At 41.1% G+C, this 25,131-nt stretch overlaps 1 protein-coding gene across 1 annotated transcript in view; it reads right to left on the reverse strand.

The window, feature by feature from the left end:
- Nucleotides 1-1,472: 1,472 nt before the first annotated feature.
- cnksr3 (cnksr family member 3) overlaps nt 1,473-25,131 on the reverse strand; it is a 54,267-nt gene continuing 30,608 nt past the window's right edge. The window contains exons 7-25 of the mRNA XM_061744399.1: nt 25,023-25,082; nt 24,431-24,499; nt 22,885-23,031; nt 21,509-21,633; nt 20,140-20,327; nt 19,974-20,060; nt 18,602-18,852; nt 15,131-15,168; nt 13,865-13,907; nt 8,533-8,586; nt 8,053-8,092; nt 7,413-7,582; nt 6,315-6,388; nt 3,321-3,392; nt 3,172-3,236; nt 2,825-2,949; nt 2,367-2,706; nt 2,073-2,263; nt 1,473-1,944 (exon numbers count right to left, since the gene is read on the reverse strand). Coding sequence (XP_061600383.1) covers nt 1,744-1,944; nt 2,073-2,263; nt 2,367-2,706; nt 2,825-2,949; nt 3,172-3,236; nt 3,321-3,392; nt 6,315-6,388; nt 7,413-7,582; nt 8,053-8,092; nt 8,533-8,586; nt 13,865-13,907; nt 15,131-15,168; nt 18,602-18,852; nt 19,974-20,060; nt 20,140-20,327; nt 21,509-21,633; nt 22,885-23,031; nt 24,431-24,499; nt 25,023-25,082 — 2,340 coding nt within the window. The 3' untranslated portion in view covers nt 1,473-1,743. The remainder of the gene's footprint in view (nt 1,945-2,072; nt 2,264-2,366; nt 2,707-2,824; nt 2,950-3,171; nt 3,237-3,320; nt 3,393-6,314; nt 6,389-7,412; nt 7,583-8,052; nt 8,093-8,532; nt 8,587-13,864; nt 13,908-15,130; nt 15,169-18,601; nt 18,853-19,973; nt 20,061-20,139; nt 20,328-21,508; nt 21,634-22,884; nt 23,032-24,430; nt 24,500-25,022; nt 25,083-25,131) is intronic.

Raw genomic sequence — 25,131 nt, forward strand, 5'->3', positions numbered from 1 at the left:
TATAAAAAATGTAACAGAATCATGTCTCTCTTTAAATACATTTAAGATTAAATTTAAAAAATCCTTACAGATGTTCTAATCACTTTTGTATCATTGGGTATTGTATATGTATCTCTATTTTTTATTATTATTTTTTATATATATTTCTCTTTTATTTCAAAATTGTATGTAACTATTGTTCTCTGCTGTATAACATACTGTACTTCTTTGTATATGATGGAAATATGCACATGTGTGTATTTGTGTATGAGGAATTGTGGGTATTGGGTGGGGGGGTGTAAAGTGTTAATTATAATTATTGTAGGTTTAAGAGGGGAGGGTCGCTTATAAGCCCGTCGGGCTTCATGATCTTTCCTGCACATTTTAACTTTGTTTTATTACTGCTTTTTTTTTCTCGATGCTTGTATGTTTGTAAGTGCAAACAAATTTATATATATATATATATATATATATATATATATATATATATATATATATATATATATATATATATAAAGACCTTTATTGTCATTATCACTATGCACAACGAAATTGAAAGTGCTCTCCAGTCAGCGCAGTAGGGTTAAGGGCCTTGCTCAGGGGCCCAAAGTGGTTGACCTCAGCTGCAATCCAGTCCTCTAGACTCCAGCCATCCTCTGTAACTACTAGGCTACCACCCCCCAAATAACTATAATCCCCAAAGAAATCGTTGCAATACTTTATTTCCATGTATACAAAACATCCAAAACAATGTACAGTTATTTACATCCTGCAAATATTTTACATGTATAGCAGATTAAATATTTTAGGGAGGGGTGCAATGTGTAGAACGACAAAAGTTCCCGTTTAAACATGTCATTATGACCAAAGGTCTCCGTTTGGGTGCCCATGAGGCCACAGAACACCTACAGTATATGTTTGGATAATGGGCCTCACTTATGCATTTTGTGTTAAAACACCAAGTGTTTTATCCTGCACTTGGCTATAAAGACTTTATAAACATGTATAGTAAGCCCTATAGTCCACTTTTGAAAATTAAATGCATGTTCAATCATCTTATTAATGTTCGGTTAATAGAAGGGGGGAGAAAAGCATTCATTGTAAGTTTTGGGTTGATGGGCGGGCTTTTCTCCAAACATCATCCCACATTGGTTTTAAATGACATTTATAAAAAGTTTTGACATCCAATAAAAATGAAAAATTTGTGATCAACTTCGCTATTAGTTCAGGCCCTTTTGTTCAGTTTGTAAAGTTTAAAACAAAGCTATGGCACGTCCAGAGAATATAAAAAAATTAAATAAAGAAAAAAAAAGTAATTGCTATGACACTTGTAACAGGCATTGATGTGCATGGCACCGCTTATAATAAAAAAAAAAGGTTCTGTACAAATGAAGTTCAAGTAGATAAATCTGACCATATAAACAAGTGTTTCCATACAAAGAACGATGGATCCATTATCTCAGTGTCCTCCATTTAACAAGCAAAAAAGCTGTGAAACTGGTTAATCCCACATACTGACCCTGACAAATACTATGATGCATCTCACATTTTAATGCAGGCAGTTTCAGCTTCATGAAGGAACCAAGACATGACCTTCACATATGCAGCTGTGTTGAAAAGCACTTCATTATCAATTCATATGAAAATAAGCAAAAACACCCTTCTCTCAACAACAACAACAAAAACAAATAAAAAAAAACAGCAGTGTGTGTTGATTCAAAGTTTAAGTCCAGAGTCCAAACACAGAGGAGGTACGAGGAGTCTTTACAAGCTAGTCTCCACAACAGGAGCATCAATGCTGGATGCTGCAGGTTTTACAGCTTGCGATGCCCCCTGGTGGTCATTTTTGATACAGATCTCGTGCACCAAAGGAGCGTTGGCGTCCTTCCACTCTCTGAACTTGTCTGAGGTAAGTTGTGGCTCCGACAGTACCAGCTCTATCGCCTGCAAGTCTGCCTCTTTTGACTGTGAAAAGAAAAAAAACATGATGGTATAAACCTATTCATACCGTTATATCATATCAATATTTTCAGTTTAGTATTTGGAAAATGCCCACTACCATTCACACTCTGATATACATAAATTAAAAATACCTTTAATGTGCTGTTGAGTGCTCTGATAAGGTGCAACTTATCATTGACGTTGCGGTTTTTACAGCGTTTTATGAAGGAGGCCCTGAATTCTCTTTTTGTGGATGGTTTACGGTCTCCTATTGGCGAGAGGCTGGCTTCCTTCAGATGGATATACAACTTTTCCATCTCATCTGAGCTGTTCCCACGGTCACCTGTAACAAGGCAAGTTATTGCACAACGAGTAACGAACAGCTTTTTTTGGGTTGAAGAGATGTCAAAAACCAGGGCGTTGCAGAACATGATCAAAAGACTCACCATCTCGAACCCTCAAGACATCCATTTGTTCGTTCCCTTCTGCTGCAAGGCTTTCGTCATTGGATCCTGTTGAATCTGAAGAATCTTGGGGAATCAAGTTCTCCAATGCCATTTCCTCTTCCATTTCCTGATGGGAGTGACGAGAGTGGACCTGGACTGAACACACCACCGCCGTTTCACCAGCCGTCGGAGGCGCCTGCGAGACCAGGTCCATCCAGGACTGCCGCTGTTTGCCCAGCGAGGAGGCAGAGCTATGCGACGTCATCGTGCTGACAGGGGAGGAGAGGGACCCGTTGGCTTCGCTGGGGGCTGTGGATGAATAAGGGGGAGGAAGCGTACCCTGAGAAAGCAAACATCCTGCTGTTAGAAGCAACCTATCATGAGTACGAGGAAACACCTAGAAACAAAACCATACAATTGTTCCAGAGATGTTTTGGAGAGCTTGTGCATCCACTAACCTGATGCGTGCTCCCAGGTGGATCAGAGGCAACCACCAGGTCCTGAAGGGTCTGCTCAGTGTATGGTGGGGGAGGGATCTCCGTGGCTTCAGCTTCTTCATGATCGCTGGCTTCACTGTAACACTCTGAGTAAAAAGACCAAATCTCATGACACTTGCCTACTCTCCCCAAAAAATAACTCTACATACATCATGTGCAAACAAGAGCTTCAATGCTTTTTAATTTGGCATTAAAAAGTGAAAACTTTGAAGGCAATTTATTGACTTGCTCATTAAATATTCTAAGAGTATCAGTTTCCTCAGAGTTTCTTAAAAAAAAAAACAAAAAAAAAATCCTCAAAAGCTTACCAGCAGCAGTGTTTTGCTCCGTTGCCTCGTACTGAATGGAGGCGAGTCCAAGCTTATTCAACCACCTGAAGAGAGGGAATTACACAATGTTACCACTTTTTTAATACCGAAATTAAACCTTTCACAAGTTGTGTTTTCATGCAGCTTACAGGTTCATGTCGTCGTGGTTCTCAGCAGCAAAATAAAACATCATGACCTGAGGATGGCAGGCTTTGAAGGCACTGCAAGTGGAGAGCAGAGAGACCATGAGGAGCACCGATTAATATGGTATAAACATACATGTAAACATACACTGTCAAAGTCCCTACAAGTAGTCGAGTGGAACAAATAAAACTAAATGAGACAAACACATAGTTGACCATTCAATTTCGGACGAAAATAATACATTACTTGTGAGTGGCAAAAGCAGACACTGCAATGATTCACAGTAGATGTGACGGTATAATTAGAGCAGTGGTTCTTAACCTTGTTGGAGGCACCGAACCCCACCAGTTTCATATGCTCATTCACAGAACCCTTCTTTTTTTTTACTGGTGCACGAAATGAATTGTGCATTAACATCACCTTATTCAAATAACAAAACCAACACAGTGCATGAACTCGCCATCTTTAACGCAGCTGGTTTTACGAGTGTTTCGCCAAGGGTGTGTGGTTTGCCCTGCTTTACGATCAGATAAGCAACTTCGTACGATGCTGTGAGGATCGGTTTGTTGATGGGTACAAATCCAAGAGCGGGCAGAGTGGCCTTTTCGTCGAATCTGGCTCTCTTCACCTTCACTTTCCGTGATACATGTAAATCCATGTTTTACATATTCGTCCGACCACTTTCTTTTTTTGCCCGACATAGTTAGCATGGATTAAAATATTCCGTAAGAAATCACACGACACACCAACAGTCACACGTTGTGGCGGTTGGAGGTGGACGTGGGGTCGGCGTCACTAACGCTAACCCAACGTCACACCATTCCGGTGTGTGGTCCCGACTGAGAAGGAGGTCTCACTCTGCTGCTTATCCAGCACTCTCAAAGCGGACCGGTAGGAAATCCCAGAACAGGACGCTTTCAATGACTGTGCACACAAACTGCAGACTAGACTGAGGGGTGGACCTCTGCGGCGGAGGCTCCACCGAACCCCTGAGACCGACTCACCGAACCCCTAGGGTTCGATCGAACCCAGGTTAAGAACCACTGAATTAGAGACAGGTGTTATAAATCCGTGAGGTGACAATCAGGTGTGTGTACTTTATTTAACTCACAAGGATCGATGACTGATCGAACCTCAAAACACATTTGTAAAAATGAAAAATCATGGCATTAATTGTGGACATTTCCAAGAACTTAAGGAAAAGTTGTTACTCCTCAGATTGCTAAATGTTAAACTTTTCACCTATCCAAAATGAAAGAGGACCAATATGACAAAAATTAGTCGAAACAACTGTGATCCTGGACATTAAAAATAAAAAACCCGTAGTCATAAACTGAGCAGTGAAAGAGGCTAAAATACTGCCAGTGTAGCAGTTGTGCAATAAAGAGGAAGACTGGACATTTATAGAGAAATAGAACCCTATGACTGGTTCAGGTCGGAGCCTTGTCTGCATGCTGTGTCCCTGCGTCACATTTACTGTATGCCAAAAGTAAAGTCACAAGGAAGTTAAATAACTCAGATTCATCACTTTCAGAATGACGTCGCCCCAGAGCAAATATCAGCTATAGGTCACAGAGACCAGGCTACAATACTAGACCCACTCAGGACCTCCCCATGGACGTCCTTCAACACACACAGGAGTCTGACAAGGCCAGAAAGCAACAGACCTTCTATAGTTTATTCTGCATCAGGAGGTAACTTTTGTTCACTTTAATGTTTAAGATTTTGGGGGGTTTTGGGGGCTGATGCCACTAACCGACTCATGATTTGCCGCTGCTGCTCCCAGTTATTCCTCCACCAACTCTGCAACGTAGGGCCTTCTGTGCCGTTATTTGTCAAAGTCAAGGTGGACATCCGTGTGGATGTAATGGCACTTAAAATAATCAATCGTGAGCAGGTCAATGCACTAATTAGTGTCCATCCCCAGACCGTCAAGAGTCAGAATGAGTTGAGTGAGGTGGAAAAAGGAAGTAAACAACTCTGTGAGCAGAATCACCCGACTGTGTGCAAATGCCCCCTGAACAGTGTGCAGGAAGAATTTTTTGCCCATGAAAAGGTCCGGAGTGTGAAAAATAGGATCTCTTTTGCATTTTGTGGTTTTAGCTCTTGCGCCGTTTAATTCTGCAACAACAAATGATGCAGTTATACATGTGACAAACATGTTCTACTGACGACTGTTAAACAGTACGTCATCACTGGCTTTATATGACGGCTGAAATCACAGTGTTTGGTCATTTTAAAGAGTTTGGAGAGCACAAATTCAGAATCAAGCTAAGTTTGTACAAACCTCCAGAGTTCTGACTATCACTGCCCTTCCCATGGTGGTAAAATCCAGACCAAGGGAAGTAAAACGGATAAGAACCAAAGAATGTGTAAAACAAAAACATTAAAATTGATCTTTCTTGATGGTGCTAATTTTAATCAAAGAAATGCTGCCGAAGGATCTAGAAAGTCTTCATTGGAGATGGGAAAAAGAGCAACAGGAAGTTGTTCTGCACAGAAGAATGGACCAAAAGTCCTTCCCGTTGATGTACTGGACCGATCAACACTTTGAGTTCAGTTGCAGCTATATTGGATTTCTTTTGCCCCCACTTACTGAAAACACAACCTGACATTTAATCATTTAATCAACAAATGACTCAGTAGAACATTTTTCTCTTGTGTGTTCAGCTGGGTTCTCTTTAAGTGCTTTTATTATCAAAAGTGAATGTGTTCCAGTCAGAACATTCACATCTCAAGAAGCACCATCAGAATCAGCACATAAACCCTTGTTATGGAAGGAAAATCTGTTTCCAGTGGAATCACAGCCTGTTCAACCCTGTTCTACTTAAATGTTTACTCTCAGGTTATTTCATCACTTTTCACTTCCCATCACTGTGTGGGGGAACATTAACATTATAAAAATAGTTCCCTCTGAATTCAAACAACTGGTGGTGGGTGGATGACAGCAATCTCATTGACACAAACCAGAAACTGTGTAGAGGAACTCTTGAGCTTACTGTTTCTTCTTGCACTCGATGGCTACATCTATCATGAAGTTGGTGAGATCAATGTAGCCGTCGGCTTTTTCCGCCTGCAAACACATAGATTGAACAACAGCGCAGATTAAGACACAGACACGTTTTCAAACCACTTCCTGACAGCGACACCTGTCAGTTTATTGCAACAAGTTACTTTGTCTAGTGTCTCCTTTTATGAAACGTGGACACAGTAAATCTGACTGAAATATCAGTAAATCAAACCCTTCAGCCGCATCTGGGGCCTAATGGGCAATTAGTCACACCAAAATGTTCAGGAAACAAATGTTTGATTGCTGTATGTAGCTTTTGCTGTTGTTTGCAAAACACGGTCACCACAGTTTTATTGCATGGAATTAGTTTCAGATAAATATGCCTGAATGTCGCAGTGAAGCTGTAACGCATACATGTAGATAAGTAACAGTGAAAATCTATGTGCAGATTCACAATAAAAAAAAAAAAAGAGATTTTATTTAGTCAGTAAAAATATTTTGGATTTTTATTTTGAAAGTGTGCAAAGGAAATTCATGCAAATATCACCCTTCAGTATATTTTTTTTCTGTTACACTTGACAGTCGATGTACTTGTAAAGATCCTCAAGTGAATGAGTTCAGATGTGAGACTGAAACAGTCGTAAATATCTGGATTTGGATTTCGGTAATATATTTACCCGTATCTAAAGTTACACATTTTACACATTATTTAAATCAGAAAGTGAATGAATTAATTAATCTGAATAATAAAAAGGTAATAATAATCCAATAAAAGTACCAAAAGCAACACATAGGTTAAAGGATGTGGTGTTCTATCCAAATATACCAAATCATGAAACTAGAAGAAATACTTCAACTATATATGTTTTATGATGCAGAATCTGACAAACTGCACAACAGAATATTTGGACATTTACCTGTAATTGTTAAGTTATTTTATTTTTTATTTTGCATAGTTCTGTGTAGCTCAAGGTCTGTGTAATCAACGCTGCCCTTTCTGTGAAAAAAACCAAACTATGTCCACATCCCAGTTTCATCAGAAGACAGTTTGCGGCCTCTTGAGCCTCCTGAAGGCCATTTTACTCACCAGCTGGTTGGCGTACCAGTACAGAGCCGTCTTCTTCAGCACAAACCAGTACTTCTTCCACTTCATACCCAGAAAGCCCTTGCTCTCTTTCTTCCTGTACAGCCAGCCCTGGTAGTCTGGCTGGCCCAGCTCCTTGACTGAGATCCGTCTCCTGCTCATTGTACCATTGCCTATGCACAGAAAAGGCATGCATGTAAATCCACAGAGACCCCGGCCTCTCCGTCCGCAGAGAAATGACGCAGATGGCTAGGAGAAGTCCAAAAAGTTGCAGTCTAGCGAGCAACAAGCGAAACATTTCCATTTAAGTTTAAATAGGCCACCGAGCTAGATCAATAACCTAATTTATTCTAAAAATAACCCAGAGCGAATCCACACACAATCCAGTATCAGTCAATCCCAAAGACCTGTGCTACACGACCCTACCTGAAATCAGGCAGGAGATTAAAATTTGCCCCACGGAGGAGAGAAGGGATGCTACAGAGAGCCACAATGAAAATGAAGAGAACTGAAAGTAGCTGAGGGTTGTGCAAAGACCCTCTGCACACACAGACTGCCCTGCCACTTCACACCCACCGCCCACCGCGGACCCAAATTATAGCTGCAGACACAAGCAAACATCAATTGACGAGAGCTGCCTTACCTCCTCTGCCTTTCTTCTTGGATTTGTGTCGAAGGGAGACCTTTAGGACGGGAGCACCGGAGGAGGAGGAGGACAGCAGGCGGCCAGAAGTCAAAGACAGAAGGAGAAAATTGTCAGTCTGAGACTAAACGACTGAAAACAAGAACCTTCCTGGAACATCCTGTTTCTCGCATACATCTCTTTGTGATGCTTTCTCTAACGTGCTCATGTGCAGCTTGACTTTCAGCTTGACACCTCGTCTCTCTTTTGCTTTTGCCCCCCCCCCCACCGTGTTAACCAAAAATTAGTAACTAGAAAAAGCACACGAGACCATAGCCTGCTCTCCACCTGGGCTTGAATTGTGTCGAGTCTGGTTTGAATAAATATTTAAGCTGATCATCATAAAATAGGAGAAGCAGAAGTATCTCCTATGTTATGCTTGTTTAGTCTCGTGCACAGCACACACAAAAAAACAACAACATTAAAACAAAGAATACTCACGGGGTTGTAATCATCGGCAGCCATTGTAGCAGTCACAGATATGGGGAAGGCAGCCTGCTCAAAGACACCACGAGAAAAGACCTTGTTATCAGGTGTGTTGGTTGTCAAGAACCACAGATTGATAAATTAAAATTAACACCCCCGCCTCCCCCTCTAAGAGGAAGTGGAATCAAGAGTAGATAGACTAATGTTTCTTTTCTTTTGTGGGAGGAAAAATTCAAATGTTAATTGAAAAATGGGCAGAAAAAGTTGAATTTCTCCATCTGACGAACAGGAAGTTGAGTCAGAAAGGCAAACATTTAGCTCACATCGGGGCACTGACTCACAGCAATTTTCACTGTCAGCAGTTTCATGACCTTTATGACACCCAACAAGTGCACGGAGGAATCTCAGTAAGCCTGACAGAACTCCACTGCATCCCCTCAGAATAAAAACTAACTTTTCAACAGAATGTGAAACTTTTCTGTCCGTATTTTAACATCCTAAAAGGACAGTGACATTGAGAAATCCAGGCGGCTTTTATTGCCCAACTTCCTCTGGATCACTGAGTTCCTTATTTCTAAAGAACATCCTCCACCAGTAAAAACACACATTATCAGTTGTTCACTTCACGAAAAGCCTGTCTTCATGTCCCTGTATGTAATTCCACAGAAATTAACAATCTAGACCACTTACAGGTCTCAGTAGTTCTGACACGTGTTGGCCATTGTATCTTTATCTATAAAAAGTAGATTTAGAGCTAACGCCAGAAACAATCACTGTAGGAAACGTAAAAAAACAGATGGTTGAACCTGCTGCCGTTCTTCACATTTACTCACTCGTCACAAACTCAATCTACAAATATTCCCAATGAGAACAGAAAATGACTCCTACCTCGTTCTTTAAGTGTTAACGGCTTCTTTTAAAGTCCTTTTACAGCCTCCTGTCACTAATCACGGTGAAACCAAAAGCCCTCTGAGTGACAGAAAACCATTCCTGAAGCCTCACAACTCAGCTCGTCTTACACAACACAAGTGCATCATATCTTGCTTTCCGGGTGCTTGAGTTCATGAATATGATCGCCACATTAACCACAGGGTAAGTGTGACTTGAGAGCTTCTGTTTGTGTGTGTGTGATAACCAACTTCCTTTTTCCTTCTTTTTTTTTTTTGCCTCCAGACATTAAAATAAAAGAAGTCATGTAAAATTGAAGTCTTATTTTGAGATCTGAAATTAACTGTTTATCTTTCAGTGGACTGAGCAGTCACTGTGGATAAAATAAACATGTCTTTTCAAAAAAAAGTACACATTATAAAATGTGTAACTATTCAAAAGAGTGTAATGTTAGATTTACTGACTATTCTCATGTTTTTTATGTACATGGCAGCTGTGACGTCACTACACTTGTTTCCATTTGGTTTTCAGAAAGTTGAGTGAAGTTTTTAAGGGGAAATTAATAAAAGCAAATAGGAACATTCAAAAAAGGTTACCTTAAGGTTGTCAGACAGGTCAGGAGAACATTATACCAGAAAAGTTTAAGTTTACACTTCTTCCTACTCCTTTTTTGGCACATGTAAATCAAGATAGCAAGTTTTAAAGGATGAAATTCTTTGTTTTGTTGTTGTTTTCTCAAACTTATCATGAAGTGTTGTTTCTTTTTTTACATGTACAAAAATAAAATAAATCAAATCAAATAAAACATTTTTTTTTTATATTTGCATCATGATAATAACCTTTTCTAACTAACCACAAAACAACAATGAAGAACCTTTGGTCAAAGTTCCTACAACCAACTCGTGACGTTTCTGGGAGGTTCTGGGAACCTGAGATTCTGTGGTTCTGTGGTTGAAAACAAAAACTACTTTGAATCCTCTGGTCTAAAAATAAATAGTTCTTTCATGGCCTTGAAAGATGGACACATTCTCATAAATGTACACCGCCGTCGCCTACCTGCCACCACAACTTCAGGGAAAGGAGTTTGACCCGAACCTGCTGCCCAAACTCTGACCAAACTTTAGCAAGCATGTTGGGTTCCGGTCGGGATGAAAACAAAGAAGGTAAAACAAAGCCGGTTTCGGGTGAATTCGGGTCCTGTTTGGGTGGAACCGCCCGCATGTCAATAGGGATGGACACCCTTTTGGAGTCCTCGTCTGTGTGCGTGTTTTTTTTGTTTTTTTGTTTTTTCTTGTTTCTGTTTCTAACCTACTAACCTAAATTACTAAACAGATACGCATCTTTTCTTGCATTTTCTGGACATATATACAGAGGTGGGTAGTAACGAGTTACATTTACTCCGTACTTTTTACTTGAGTACGTTTTGGGAAATGTTGTACTTTTAGGAGTAGTTTTGCATCACTATACTTTGTACTTTTACTTGAGTAGATTTGTGAAGAAGAAACTGTTCCTCTTACTCCGCTACATTAGGCTACGTTGAGCTGTTACTTTTCTTTTATCCCTTTTATCCGCGTACACGTCAATCTCATGACATCACTGGGTGATTCTTTGGGAAAAATGTTTTGCATGTTTTGTCACATTTACACAGACTCAAACACACACAGAGTTTCTATGAGTTCATGGGCTTGTTCTAGTTCTGCCTGGTTAAAAAATAAAAGTACAAAGGCTTGAAATTTTGTGCTACTCGTGCTTAATTTATTTTTTTATTCTGTTATTATTTTATTTATTTTATTATTTATTAAAGTACTTGAATTTACTTTAAGATTATTTTAATTTAAGCAATTTTTATTTTTTTATTAATAATAATTGATTTAATTTGCCTAAATTGTTAAAAATGTGTTAAAAAATAAATCACACGTTACTCAACAGTTACTCGGTACTTGAGTAGTTTTTTTCACCAAGTACTTTTTTACTTTTACTCAATTAATTATTTGGATGACTACTTTATACCTTTACTTGAGTCATATTATTCTGAAGTAACAGTACTTTTACTTGAGTAAAATTTTTGGCTACTCTACCCACCTCTGCATAACGTTCAGGCAAAATGATGTTTTCTCTGGAAAAGAAAACTCGCACTTTCAACTTATGGCCACTAGGTGTCGACAAATAGCCGCTATGTATGAGGTCTAGTATATTATGTGACTACTCGACCTTCAAGGTTTCAGAAAAAATATTTTGGTACTCAAATACAGCATTTAAACGTATTTATGTATTTAATAAAAAAAAAAATGTTACTGGACACAAATCACATGACATATACGTAATAGAAAAAGTCGTCAATCAATTTGCATGGCTTCAAATACTGCAAAATACTGCAAATACTGCACATCGGATGCATAATTAAAATACTGCAACTAATGTTTCAAAGATGTGCAATTTAAGATATGTGGAATCTTAAAACGTTGACTCCCACACTGTTGCAAAACACACAGAGGTTGGCCTCCAGGAATAAAAATGGGAAAAATAAGTAAAAGTGTCGGCTCATTGCAGTGGAAAGTTGTGGGTTCCCTATCAACGGGCCTCATTGCCTCAGTGGAGAGCAGGTTTGCAGCCACACTGCCACCGCTGGAGATGTATCTATGAAGAAGACTGAATGTTCCCGTCCACAGTCGTTCAGTCTGTCCTGGGATGGTGGTAAACCAGCAGACACATTCCTGGGTCTGGCGTTATTGTAGTCTCCAATTCATTTATGCTGAAGTCGCCGTGGCCTCAGCTCTCTTCTTATTTTTCCACTAACTGTTGTAAGTTGTGTGAAGCAGTTGTGAAGACTCATTCTTACGCCGTTGCTTCCTCTCTGCCTCTCCGCCCAATTGTCACCCTGTCTTTTCTCATCCACATCAAGCAAATTCCTCTCGTTATCCCCAACAAAACAGATTTAACAATTTAATTAAACGTTTTGTCTCAAAAATGTCCGTCTGGAATAACTAATTTCACGGTCTTTTCATTTTTATGACATAAAACGGTCAGCATGCCACTCTAGGCAATTTAAAGGGACATTTCTAAAGCTGTGTTTTGGAGGAAGTGAGGTATCATGTCTCAGTCTCAGGCCAAATGCCTGAAAGATTCACAGGATTGTAGATTGGTCACAGCATTGTAGCACTCGATCTCCCATCATGAATCCTGCTGAGGATTGTCATGGCACTTAGTTTATGCCCCTCCACCCAGAAACGGAGTGTGTGTGAGGGAAAGAAATGAGTGAGGAGGCACACAGACTAGCTATTATTCAGCGGGTGAAACGCGCTTGTTGTAGTAGGGGGAAGGGCGCATGGATAGGAATGATAGCCCGTTCTAGCTGGCTCAGTTTTGGGGTAGCCGCCCAGCTGATCTGGCATTAATCATCTCCGTTCAGAATTTGCTGCAAATTAAAACTGAATGACAGTTTGTTTGTTTTTTTTTATCCGTGCAACACGACTTTGTAAACTGCAACAACCAACATCTTATCTATAGAGAAGCCGTCAACATTATCCACTGTTCAATATAAAGGTTGGCAGCAAGATCGAGGTTTTCTTGTTTGGTGCAACAACAACAAGTCACAATTGAACCATAAATCTGTACAAATGTGATTTGTTCACTTGCCACCACTGAGTATGAGCCTAATCCATCTGACCTCTGCAGGAGGTGTGTGACTGGTAAATACCACAGAGGGATTTGACAGTAAATCATATTAGTGCGTTATGCTTTTCTTTTCTTTTTTTTTCTGTGCAGAGAAAGGCGAGCAATCACAACTTTACGCTCGTGGTCATTTCATTTCCTCATCTGCCAAAGTCAGATAACGCATGATCAATGTTCCACCTGCAGAACATTCAACAAAGGCAGTGAGTGTTCTCACATTTGCTGATTAGACACAAAGCTAAGCTGAAGCTAACAATTCATGAAAAAAAAAAAAAAGAAAGAAAATCCATCCCCTCATGGGTAGTTAAGGGACAGCGGATGTCTGTCTTAAGTCACTGCAACATTTTAAATCAAACTAAATTAACCCTACATTTTTTCAGTTGTATAAAACCTTTTTTTATTGTTTTGATTTTTGATTTTTGAAAGTGACAGAAAAGTATATAAATGATGCTCATTCGGATCCTGACAACACATTTCAGTCCATGAGTCCCTGGATGATGGATGGATTCAAAACCTTTTGTAACCAGGTTCCAGGTCCGTCATCAGTGTTTAAACAGAGGAGCAGCATTCAGACGAGGAGAGGTGGGCTTGTGAATGAATGAAAGCCGGTCTGGGGTTCATTTATGTCGTCTTATCTGTGTGTGAAATGTAACGGGCCTGTAACCGAGGCTTTTGATTTCACGCCTCTCGTCAAGCCCCTCAAGTTGCAAAGGATGCAGAAAATCCAAACTGACATATGCAGGTGTCGCCACGGACACCACAGAGCGGTGGATAATTGATTACTTACAGCTTGAGAGAAGGACCAGGATCGGATTTGTGGTTGATTGTATCTGCAGGAAGAAGAAATATAACACTCATTCGTGATTGTAGTAAATGTATCTGATTCCGTGTGCATCTTTAGCTGAACTTCTACGTGGTACGCCAGTGGTTCTGATAATACTTTTGGAAAACCAGCTACTGAAGCATGGCGAGACAAACATGCTCAGAATACTCACACTTCCCCAGCAGGGCCTCACCCTGCAATTTTATGGGAAGACAGTTAACACCCATTTGGTGTTTCTGCCTTTCAATCACCAACATTGTTTTTGCTCTCCTCCTCCTGTTATCCATAAAATTTTCACATTCGTCCTCTTCTTAAGTTCCTAGTTTACTGAAGAAAACAGCAATGCCTTCTGCTATGCACTGAAAATTGTGTCTGTTTAGTTTTTTTTACAAGTTGACCAGCCAACTCTATATGACGCCAGATTAAATCGGCCATCAGCGAGGCTCCGTCTCCGTCTCCAGTGCCAGTGCCACGTGTTCGTAACAGCCACCGACGATGAGTCAACCGCTTTCCCACAAGATTTATTCTAGCATATTCCAAATGTGAGTAATGTGTTTTGATCAAGCATGCAAATATCCGCTCCCATAATAGTTCTGCTGGGGAGGGTGTAGGTGGGCATATGGGGGATTGAGCACAGGAAGTATTCATTGATCGTGATGTGAATATGGAAAGTCACACCTCATCAGGCCTTGAATCCAAGACAAGAAGAGACTGAGGGTCCAAGAATGGGGAGACGGAAACTGTAATCCTCGAAATGTTGACATATTTTGCAGCGAGATTGGGTTATTTATAGCCAGAAGCTCAGAAGACTCAGGATTTGTCATAACAGTGACATTTCTGAAGCTTATCTGGCAAGTGAAGATGCCTCTGGGGTGGGTGGACACATCGGTGCGTGGGGGACATGCTGGACACTGGAGGTCCTGGGAGACGGCTCAACCATGAGTTGATTCAGCATTTCAAAACTTCTCAGAAGGCAACTCTAGAAATGATCTGCAGAGTTTTGATGAGGCTGGTGTTTCTTATCTGGGTGCCATGTATTTTCAGAGTTTTTTCCGTGATCATGAAAGCAGCACACCCATCACACCCCGGCCTGTTTTAAAAAGATTCCACAGCCCACTGACTGTCACTCCCTCTTGGAAAACCGGGCCCACCCTGCTCTTATGTTTCCCATTTGACCTACAGACTATGCAGCAGTGCGAGTGTGCATGTAGAAGAGGCAGAAGAACTCACCGGTTGAGGAAGTCACTGCTCGAGAACCAGTCAGGTCCCTGTGATACATAGAAATTAATATGGTAACGGATTCTGATCAACACTTTGTGTAAGAATATGTCCTAAAACGTCCAGACGATGGTTTTGTGCGGTTCAGCACTGAATGTTAACTGCAAATACGTAGCAAAGGAGCTACATTATACATGGCTTTCAGTGTGGGAAATGATGCTTTTACAAAGTTAGCTCAAAGAAAAAAGACGCAATGTCAAGACTATGATGAAAACATAATGCAATGATTTGGAACTCTGTGTTCAAAAAGTAGTCAAAAAACAACATATTAAGTGTTGAAACTGAGAAAAAAAGCTAAATGCTCATTTTGAATTAGTTGCCCGCAGCACATTCCTAAAAGAGTACGTTTAAGAAAAGGTCCGAAAGGTTTTGTCAAACCCAAAACAAACGTGGTGAGACGTGTCAAAAGGGTCGAGGTTAGGTTGCCAACAGCTCCATAACGTGAGCTGAGAGGTTGTGATTGTATAAAAAAGGAAAAAGGGGGGAAAAAAAGTTTTCTCAAAGAAAAATTGCAAAAAAAAAACAATAATAAAACTGTGATTAAAAGATGTCCAAGAATTGCACCGCATTAAAAACAGACACCGTTCCGGAGTGGAAATCATTTCATGTGACCAGGAATAATTCGGAGTCATCATCAGTAACTTGGTTTTGTTTGTTTCTGCCTTTAAGGATGCAAATTTAACCTGCTCCGTTTAAAGAAAACAATTTCCTCCAGAAAGACCAGAAACCCCATGGACGGAGGCAGCGAGTCCTGTGCTCTGACCAAAAGCTTCCAGTTCTCTCTTTAAAACTATGATGGCTGCGTGCTCTGGGCTGCAGACAGGAGGGACGTTCCAGGGGGGCGTCAGCATACAGTTCAAAAGCAGGAGGTGCAGTAATACTCACACAAACAGTTCACTTGCTCCTCTCTAAATATGCCTTTCAACTTTATTCGTTTCTAACGTGGAGCAACACATGACCACCTCCATGCCACCTTTGTTTATTGTCCCACTGTTTCAGCTTAGTGTTGCAATGAAACAGCACGTTTTGTACTTATTACAGCAGCGTGGCTCTACAGTTAAGAGTCTTTATGCTTGACTGTCTTGTCTGCAGTCCAGACTCGTGGCACTTACGGACAACATTTGGACCGTTATGAAAGTAAAATTACGTTAAAGGGCTGAGCAGCTATTCATGTTGAGGGGTAATAAAACATTTAAATTAGAAAACAGTAATTAGTTTGTGATAAAACTTTGGCCCCAATATTTTTGACAGGTGTCAAATGTTTTTTGAAAAAAAATTATTTTCAATTAAATATTTAGTTTTTTATCACTGCAAATCATTGCATTCTGCTTTTATTCTTATTTAATTATTTACATGTATATGATGCATATTTGTGCGTTTTTTTCAACAACAAAAAAATGGTTTTACACCATTCCAACTTTTGGAAAATTAAAGGAAAATGCATCCGTATGAATTTAATCAGGTAACAAAAAATTATGATCAAGACAGTCATTTTTTCTTTTTAAATGCATGCGTAAACTAGAAGTAATTCAGTACATCATTCCCGTGTAACCATTTGTGATGTGCAGGCAGAAAATGTTAGCGGTTAGCAAACTTACGCAGTGGGTTCAACAGAGTGCAGGTGGTGCTTAAACAGGCCACAGAATTTCAGAAAGTGCAAATTAGTGAGGGGCCGCAGGCGACTACAGTTTAGCAAGCTTGGACAGAGCAAGACATGGAAGGAGGAAGTGAAGGATAGATGAAAGAAGCTCCTCTCAAACATTAAATACATGCACTTAGAAAAGAGCAGGCAGAGGGGTGAGCGGTGAGATCGGTGCGTAATCCTGACTACAGCTGAATCTTCAGTTCCATGATGAAAGGTGTTAATTCTTCACAAGGAAACACTTTTTTCCCCCCATACAGATAGAAAGCAAGGTAATCCTAACCTACCATGTAAATATTTAAAAGACAACATATGTGCAGGAAAAAGATCCCCTAATAAAAAAAGCTGCTTTGACCATATGGTTCCTCGGTTTCACGGAGGAGGAGGGTAGTTGCATAACCATCAGCACCTGAGACTCAGAGAAAAGGCAGCTATCCTGTTTCACCACATGCTTAAAATGCAGAAACAGGGCTTCACCTCAAAGGTTAAGAGAGATCAGAGAGATATACAGCTCTGTCTTACATTTAGCCTCATGCTGGAAATTATTGATGGCTTTAACTGATTTTTCAGTTACAAATTGTCATTTTAAGTTTGTACACTCGACACAGAATGGCACAGCTCAGAGGTGTGGTTTTTAGGTTCAATAAAATGAAGATAGAAGGTGTTTTATTATGAGAACACATTCAGTACGCACTTATTAAATAAAGACAATACAAGAGTTCGCTCAAATGAACTGCGATTTTTAATAAAATGCTATTCAAATATTACAAAAAGGCAGATAAAGCAACAACAGACACGTTTCTCCCTGCAGTTTCTTAAATAATACTGTCTCTCGGGATCTGTGGTGATTTTATAGCAGGAGCTACCAGAAGGCCGTGTGTCATCATGTGTGACCTGAAAGATGCTGGCTTTAAAAACGCTGGCCTCTAAAGGCCAGCTATTACAGTCAACCAGCTGCGGGTATACTGAAGGCCGTTTAGGTGGCTGATTACAGAGTAAACTCAAACACAGGATATCCAAACTCACTGAATAGAGTGCATAGCTTTTAAAAGAAAAAAGAAAAAAAAAACATGCACAAATATTTGCTAGTGTCAAGTTGTAAACACCTTTTTACTGACCAATGCAGCACTGTCAACCAAAGTGACGGTTAAAGTTATGCATAGTTTACAAGAGGCAACCACTGGCAAGACAGTAATGTAAGTAACTGATAAAAATTCAATTCAAGAAAAACAACATGAATGCAAAAGCAGTTTGACTAACAAACAAATGTTTTTGTTTTGTTTTACTTTTCTTTCATAACTTATATTAATTCAAATGAAAACCAAAGAAGCATATCATTACAGAACCTCTGTATTTGAAGTATTAAATAATGGTACCAGAGAACATCTTAACGGAAACGTGATATAACTTAATATGTACAGAAGTCTATAAACAGCACACAAGGCCAAAGAGTCCTAAACCTGTACATATTCTTCTTTTCAGAGATGAGAACTGCGTGTAATGTTAAAGGGGTAGTGACTGAATGGTTGTGAGTTCTACTTATGCAAGTTTGGTTGAGGTGAAGTTGTAATTGGTAGTAGTAGTTGGTAGTAGGAGTAACACCGAGGAAATGTGGAGGTTTGGGCGAGAGAGGAGTGTGAGAAAGCCCGCAGCTTCCAATAAAACAGCTGGGCGTTAAGTAACAAAGGCACTGAGGAAGGACACAGGACAGGAACAGGAAGCCCCGCATAGGAAGCACATCATCAGTGAGTTAGAAGCTTAAGCCGGGTGATCCAACTGACCAGTAGTGAGCGTTCGGCCGACGTGCGCTTGGAGATGGGGGCAACGGGGGCCTTTTTGGCGTCCTCCTGGAAGGGGATGGTCGCGCTGCTGTGGAGGTCCGAGTTGGAGTAGTAGCGGCTGCCTCGGATGTGGTCCACTCGGACGAGGTGGCGCTCCCCGGCAGGCCTGTACGGCCGGGACACGGAGGGGACCTCTTCAGCGATGGTGGGGATCCGCTCGTTACTGAGGTATCTGTACAGAAGGTCCTCACCTGCAGCCAAAACACAAGAGTCGCTCAAGAAAAACAAAGTGTCTCCGATCTGCAGCGTGACATTCTTATTTACGCCTCGGCGTGGAGAGGAGTTTTGGAACAATCCAGTTGTGAATGCACATTTAAAGGAGACCTATTATGGCTATCTAATACCTATTTTAAACAGGCCTTGAATGTCTTAAAAACAAGATTTTGATTGTTTTTGCTAAATAAATTAGAAATTCAGCCTCTGAGCCATGTCTTTATCTTCCCATTCTCTAACCTCATTATCTATGCGGGATTCTGAGTGGGGGGCTATGATAATGAGGCTCTGTGCTGATTGGCTGCCTGAATGACGCGATACACCGCTACGAAAAAATGGCGGAAGCTCCGGCCGGCGGAGTTAGTTGTGGGCGTGGTTTCACGCATCGGAGGCCAACCTATGGAAATTGCATTTTGGTTATGTAACGAAAGCCACATGACACTGGATGGCTCATTCGGGCGGCTGTACAGAAACTGCAGAATTTGGTTGCTTTCCTCCTTCTCTGAGTTGGCAGGCTGAGGGGAGACCACTTTTATATATGTTAAAGCAAGAAAAAACTTGTTTTTCATAATAGGTCCCCTTTAAGTGGGAAACCTTTCTAAATCTGAAATATGACAGCCAAGTTCAAATCTATGAAAATGCTAAATTTGAAAGAATATAAAAAAAATAAAATAAATAAAAATCAAATCAGAGGCAGTCTTCTCTACATCTAGGTGTTATGACAAAATGGAACATTTAATATAATTACATGTCATTAGTCTTGTCTCACACGAACCGCGTTATTCCATGGAGTGATTAGTGTCAACGGCTTACAGGAATGTTGATCTTTCATCCGCAAAGTATTTGTAGTTCAGGCTGGGTTTTTTTTGCTTGGAAAAATAATAATTAAAACAAAAATTGGTTGAATCGACTTGAAAACTTCCATTACACCTCTCCAATGATTGATGTATCGTATGAATTTTGTCTAATTTATACGAATACAATATTTTTCAAACCTGAGAGAAGAATGTAACCATTCAAGTGACATTTTTGGAATATCCTGGAGTGACAAAATTATAACCCTTAATCATGCAAATTACTGCATACGTCAAACACATACCTTTCCTGTCTTGTGCCCAGGGCTTAGCGTAAGAATCCACCACTCCGACGCACGTATCTGCTGGCATCGACAGCGGCCGAGGCTTACCTTCAAACAACAGATTGGGAGCAGTGTTATTTTCAGAATGTGACAGATATTCATGACGTAGCTAGTGGTAAGTACTGACCACGTGAAGGCTTATGCTCCCTCATTCTGGGCTGTATCACGCTGGCTTCGATGGGGCAGCCGGCATTCAGCTTGTGAAACTCAGGAATGGTGCAGTGTCTTCGGCTCTCCTGGTCCAGGAAGGAGTTTGGGGACTCCGAGCCCTTTGTTCTTTTACTGATGCTGGAGAAGGACTCTGTTCTCACCTCTCTGCATGGTGGAGCAAATGTTCAGCTATTAGTCACAGCTCAACCTGCCATAGCAATAATAAAGGAGCGTATCACGGTGTCGCTAGTATCGTTACGGCCACAGACTGATCCTAGTGAAACAAACTCCTTTCATGATATTCACTTCCTTTGTATTTGAAGTGGTCATACTGTCATCGTTTGGGAGGTGGAGGATGAAATGGTTGTTTCACGAGCACAAAAGGTGCAACAGGTGGGAGCAAAGCGGGCTGAAGATGAGTAAAAGAGAATGTGGAGGAGGAGGAGGAGTTGAGTTGATAAAGTGACTGAGTCCGACTCATTATTCTCCAGCTTCAAACTTCTGAGTTGGAGCTGCAGCAGCGTTGGCTGCTTGTGTCTCTGCAGAGCAGCAGATGCCTTTATTCCTCCCTAATGCTAGTTCTTTTAGGCCCCGTTTACACGGGGCAAAAACGGAGGCGTTTTCATGCGTTTTGGCCGTTCGTTTACACGAAAACGGAGGTCAAAGCCCCCAAAAACGATCATTTCTGAAAACTCCGGCAAGTGGAGATTTTCAAAAACTCCGTTTTCACGTTTGCGTCTAAACAGAGAAAACGGAGGAAAACGGAGATTTACATCACATTATGCGACAGAAACGTCACCAGCAGCGTCATGAGTGCGACCTGTGTTTACAATTTGTTTGGCCACCGACAATATTTTCTTTTATTTTACCTGCTTTATATTCTCTCAGACTCTCGTTCCGTCTTGGAAGTAAAGCCTGAATTATGGTCCCGCGTTAAATCGACGCAGAGCCTACGGCGTAAGGTACGCGGCGATGCGCGCCGTACGGTGTGCGTCGCCGCGTACCCTACGCCGTAGGTTCTGCGTCGATTTAACACGAGACCATAAATCAGCCTTAACTGGAAGTTACACGTGTCATTTGTTGATGTTTTTCCAGGATTCTGATTGGCTGGCATGACGTTAACAGCGTTTTCATGCAGGTCCGTGTAAACGAGGATATTTTTGAAAACGTAGAGGGGGAAATATCAGTTTTTGTAAATACCCGGCTACGTGTAAACGTGGCCTTAGTTATGCCATGCCTTCTTTTCATGGTTTATCCTTTTAAAAGCTAAACCTTCCAGTGCTCAAACTGCTGCAAAACATCCAGGCTTAAAAAAAGAAGAAAAAGAGACTTTGTGGATGGCTCACCGTGGGGTGTATGGGACTGGAGGAGGAGGGGGAATGTACAAGTCCAGGATCGCTGGCTTCTCCTTTTTGGTTGATCCGTTAACCGAACTGCAGGGGGACTGGGTTCTGGTCAGGGAGGAATTATTCTGAAAGGGAAAAAATGTAAAATATAGCACAGCTTTTAGTCAATGAATTCTTCCCGACCGCGAGGCCTAACCCCCGAAACCCCCACCTCACTGATTTTACAGCACAAATCTTTGCTGCTGCTTGGCATTCTGGGCCGCAGCTTCTTCTTCAATCCCAAATAAAAACTAAATATGACTTGCTGGCAAATGGGAGGAGCTCACCATATGTGGTTAGGTATTTAGTGCTTGTTTATGTCTGAGTATAAATTTTCTTGTTTGAGGTATGAAAAGACTGTAAGTGAAGACCAAAAATAGTCTGGGAGACATGCACTCATTTACCACAGTTATGTTCCCCCACATTCACTGTTTGCTCCCATTCTCAGAGCTAAATTTCACAACTGTTATAGTCGTGACAAATTAGCCGTCTGATCTGAGCCCTTGTAAGTCATTCTCTTTTTTCCGTGTTATTCCTGAGTGTATGATTTGACTCTGTTTTGACTTGAAGGCTTTTTTTGCCCCTCCATAGATAAACTGAGATGGCTGAGTCTGATATCCCAAAGTACTTGTTAAAACAAGATGCTGGCATACATGTTTTCATTGGCCACCATTGTGTTCAAAGCCCCTTTGTAGTCTCAGCAGACCAGCTCTTGTATCATGTCATCTTGCCTTCTCAGGTTATAGAACAAGCTACGCATGATAAGACAGTTCCACACCTTGAATCTTGTAAGTCTAAGTTTACAATGGGCTTATTGACTCTCCCTCGTGTGTTCAAGGGGGTTGCAGGTGCAAATATGTGTTTAAATGGCAAGTTAAGTCTAACGTGCTCACATGGTGGTACAAAATGAATTGAATCACTCATATAACCTTATTGGCTCAGCATTTATTCGTCACCTTGAACTGTTCCTTAAACAGCAGATGTTTGAGATGTTTTCTTGCAGACAAAGAAAAAGGGGCTTAACTTAAGTACACCTATTTACACCAAGCTAATTTCTTTTAAAAGCAACACTGGAGCCATTTGTGTCTAATGAAATAAAAGGCTGAGAAGACCGCCAACTCAGTTTCTTAAATTGAATGACATGATTGTCCCTTTTGTTGTGAATGAAGAGCGTTTTTTATCCAGTTCAGTTTGCACTGCAGCTCTTTTCAGGGTGGCTCTGTCTCAACCTGCTGCTCTGGAAGCCCCTCCTCCCCGTGAAGCCCATAATTGTCTGACAATGATTAAGCAGCCGTGCACAGGTTGTTCAGATTGTGTGAATGTATATAGGAATGTACCTGAGGTACGGGTGGCTTCCAGCGCATGTTCTTGAGCGGGGCGGGGGTGAAACCAGTTGTTCCCGTGGGCCTCTTCTTAAGTAGCAGCACAACACCTTTAGGGTCCTCTCTCAGTTTCAAAACCAGGTTTTTCAGCTGCCAGCCCACCTTGTTAGCAGGACACAAAAACACGTAAACCACATTATCAAACTTAAATTACATATTTAACCCTTGTACTGTCTTTGGGTCAAAATGACCTAATTCTCCTGTTCCTTCTTTTCTCCCTCCTTTCCTTCCTTCCTTCCTTGTTTTCTTCCTTCTTTCCTTGTTTTCTCCCTTCCTTCCTTCCTTCCTTCCTTCCTTCCTTCCTTCCTTCCTTCCTTCCTTCCTTCCTTCCTTCCTTCTTTCCTTGTTTTCTTCCTTCTTTCCTTCCTTCCTTCCTTGTTTTCTTCCTTCTTTCCTTGTTTTCTCCCTCCCTTCCTTCCTTCCTTCCTTCCTTCCTTCCTTCCTTCCTTCCTTCCTTCCTTCCTTCCTTCCTCTTTTCTCCCTTCCTTCCTTCTTTCCTTCCTTGTTTTCTTCCTTCTTTCCTTCCTTCCTTCCTTGTTTTCTTCCTTCTTTCCTTCCTTCCTTGTTTTCTCCCTTCCTTCCTTCCTTCCTTCCTTTCTTCCGCTCTCTCCTTCCTCTTTTCTCCCTTCCTTCCTTCTTTCCTTGTTTTCTCCCCTTCCTTCCTTCCTTCCTTCCTTCCTTCCTTCCTTGTTTTCTTCCTTCTTTCCTTCCTTCCTTCCTTCCTTCCTTCCTTCCTATTTTCTCCCTTCCTTCCTTCTTTCCTTGTTTTCTTCCTTCTTTCCTTCCTTCCTTCCTTGTTTTCTTCCTTCTTTCCTTCTTTCCTTGTTTTCTCCCTTCCTTCCTTCCTTCCTTCTTTTCTTCCTTCTTTCCTTCCTTCCTTCCTTGTTTTCTTCCTTCTTTCCTTGTTTTCTCCCTTCCTTCCTTCCTTCCTTCCTTCCTTCCTTCCTTCCTTCCTTCCTTCCTTCCTTCCTTCCTTGTTTTCTCCCCTTCCTTCCTTCCTTCCTTCCTTCCTTCCTTCCTTCCTTCCATGTTTTCTTTCTTCCTTCCTTCTTTTCTCCCCTTCCTTCCTTCCTTCCTTCCTTCCTTCCTTCCTTCCTTCCTTCCATGTTTTCTTTCTTCCTTCCTTCTTTTCTCCCCTTCCTTCCTTCCTTCCTTCCTTCCTTCCTTCCTTCCTTCCTTCCTTCCTTCCTTCCTTCCTTCTTTTCATTCTTCCTTCCTTCCTTCCTTCCTTCCTTCCATGTTTTCTTTCTTCCTTCCTTCTTTTCTCCCCTTCCTTCCTTCCTTCCTTCCTTCCTTCCTTCCTTCCTTCCTTCCTTCCTTCTTTTCATTCTTCCTTCCTTCCTTCCTTCCTTCGATCCATCCTTCTTTTCTCCCTTCCTTCTTTCTTTCCTTCTTTTCTCCCTTCCTTCCTTCTTTCTTTCCTCCCTTCTTCTCTTCCTCCTTCCTTGACCCGAAGACAGCCCAAGGGTTAATTCCTGGTGAAAACAATGAAGATTCTCACCACCGTCTGTTGGTTAACTTGTATCACCTCGTCACCAGCATGGATCTTTCGGGTTAGGTCTGCAGCAGACTATGTAACAAGTGACAAAAATGAAGCACAAAGTAAGAATAACTTTTTTTTTTAAATTGGCTCACTATAAACAAATTCTTGCTGCCTGTACTGGGTCAGCTTAGGGGTCTCTTTTGAATCAGTAAATAAAAGAAAATAACATAATAGCCCTCTGTGTGAGTATGGATATCAACTGAAGTGTTTTTCATGTAATACCTATGCCAAACAGGATTAACTTGTCGTTATAGTGATTCAGATCCTGATTGACATTTAGAGACCGGAGGAGTGAGGATCCTGCTGTGCGGTGCGTTAGTCACCGACTTGTTGCCTCCGTGGAGACACGGTAGGACACGGTAGGCTGTGTGTGTTGTTGCTGCTCACTGGAGCGACGCATTGCTGTTTACGTCTTTAGATTTAGCAGGTCAGTGTGTCTCACAGTAAAAGACTTGGGGGATTTAATAAAGCATTTGTACAATGAATATGAATGAAATCCTTTCTTCATGGAGAGAAAGGGTGTTTTTGTTGCATTTATATTCATACTTACATTTTCTGTGGTTCCAGTGATGACATGTAACCCATCGTAAGTAGACTTGATGTACATTCCCTAGGTTAAAAAACAAACAAAGATAAATAAAATATGTATGGTAGAAACA

Source organism: Cololabis saira, chromosome 16 (assembly GCF_033807715.1).
Source record: "Cololabis saira isolate AMF1-May2022 chromosome 16, fColSai1.1, whole genome shotgun sequence".
Lineage (NCBI taxonomy): Eukaryota > Metazoa > Chordata > Actinopteri > Beloniformes > Belonidae > Cololabis > Cololabis saira.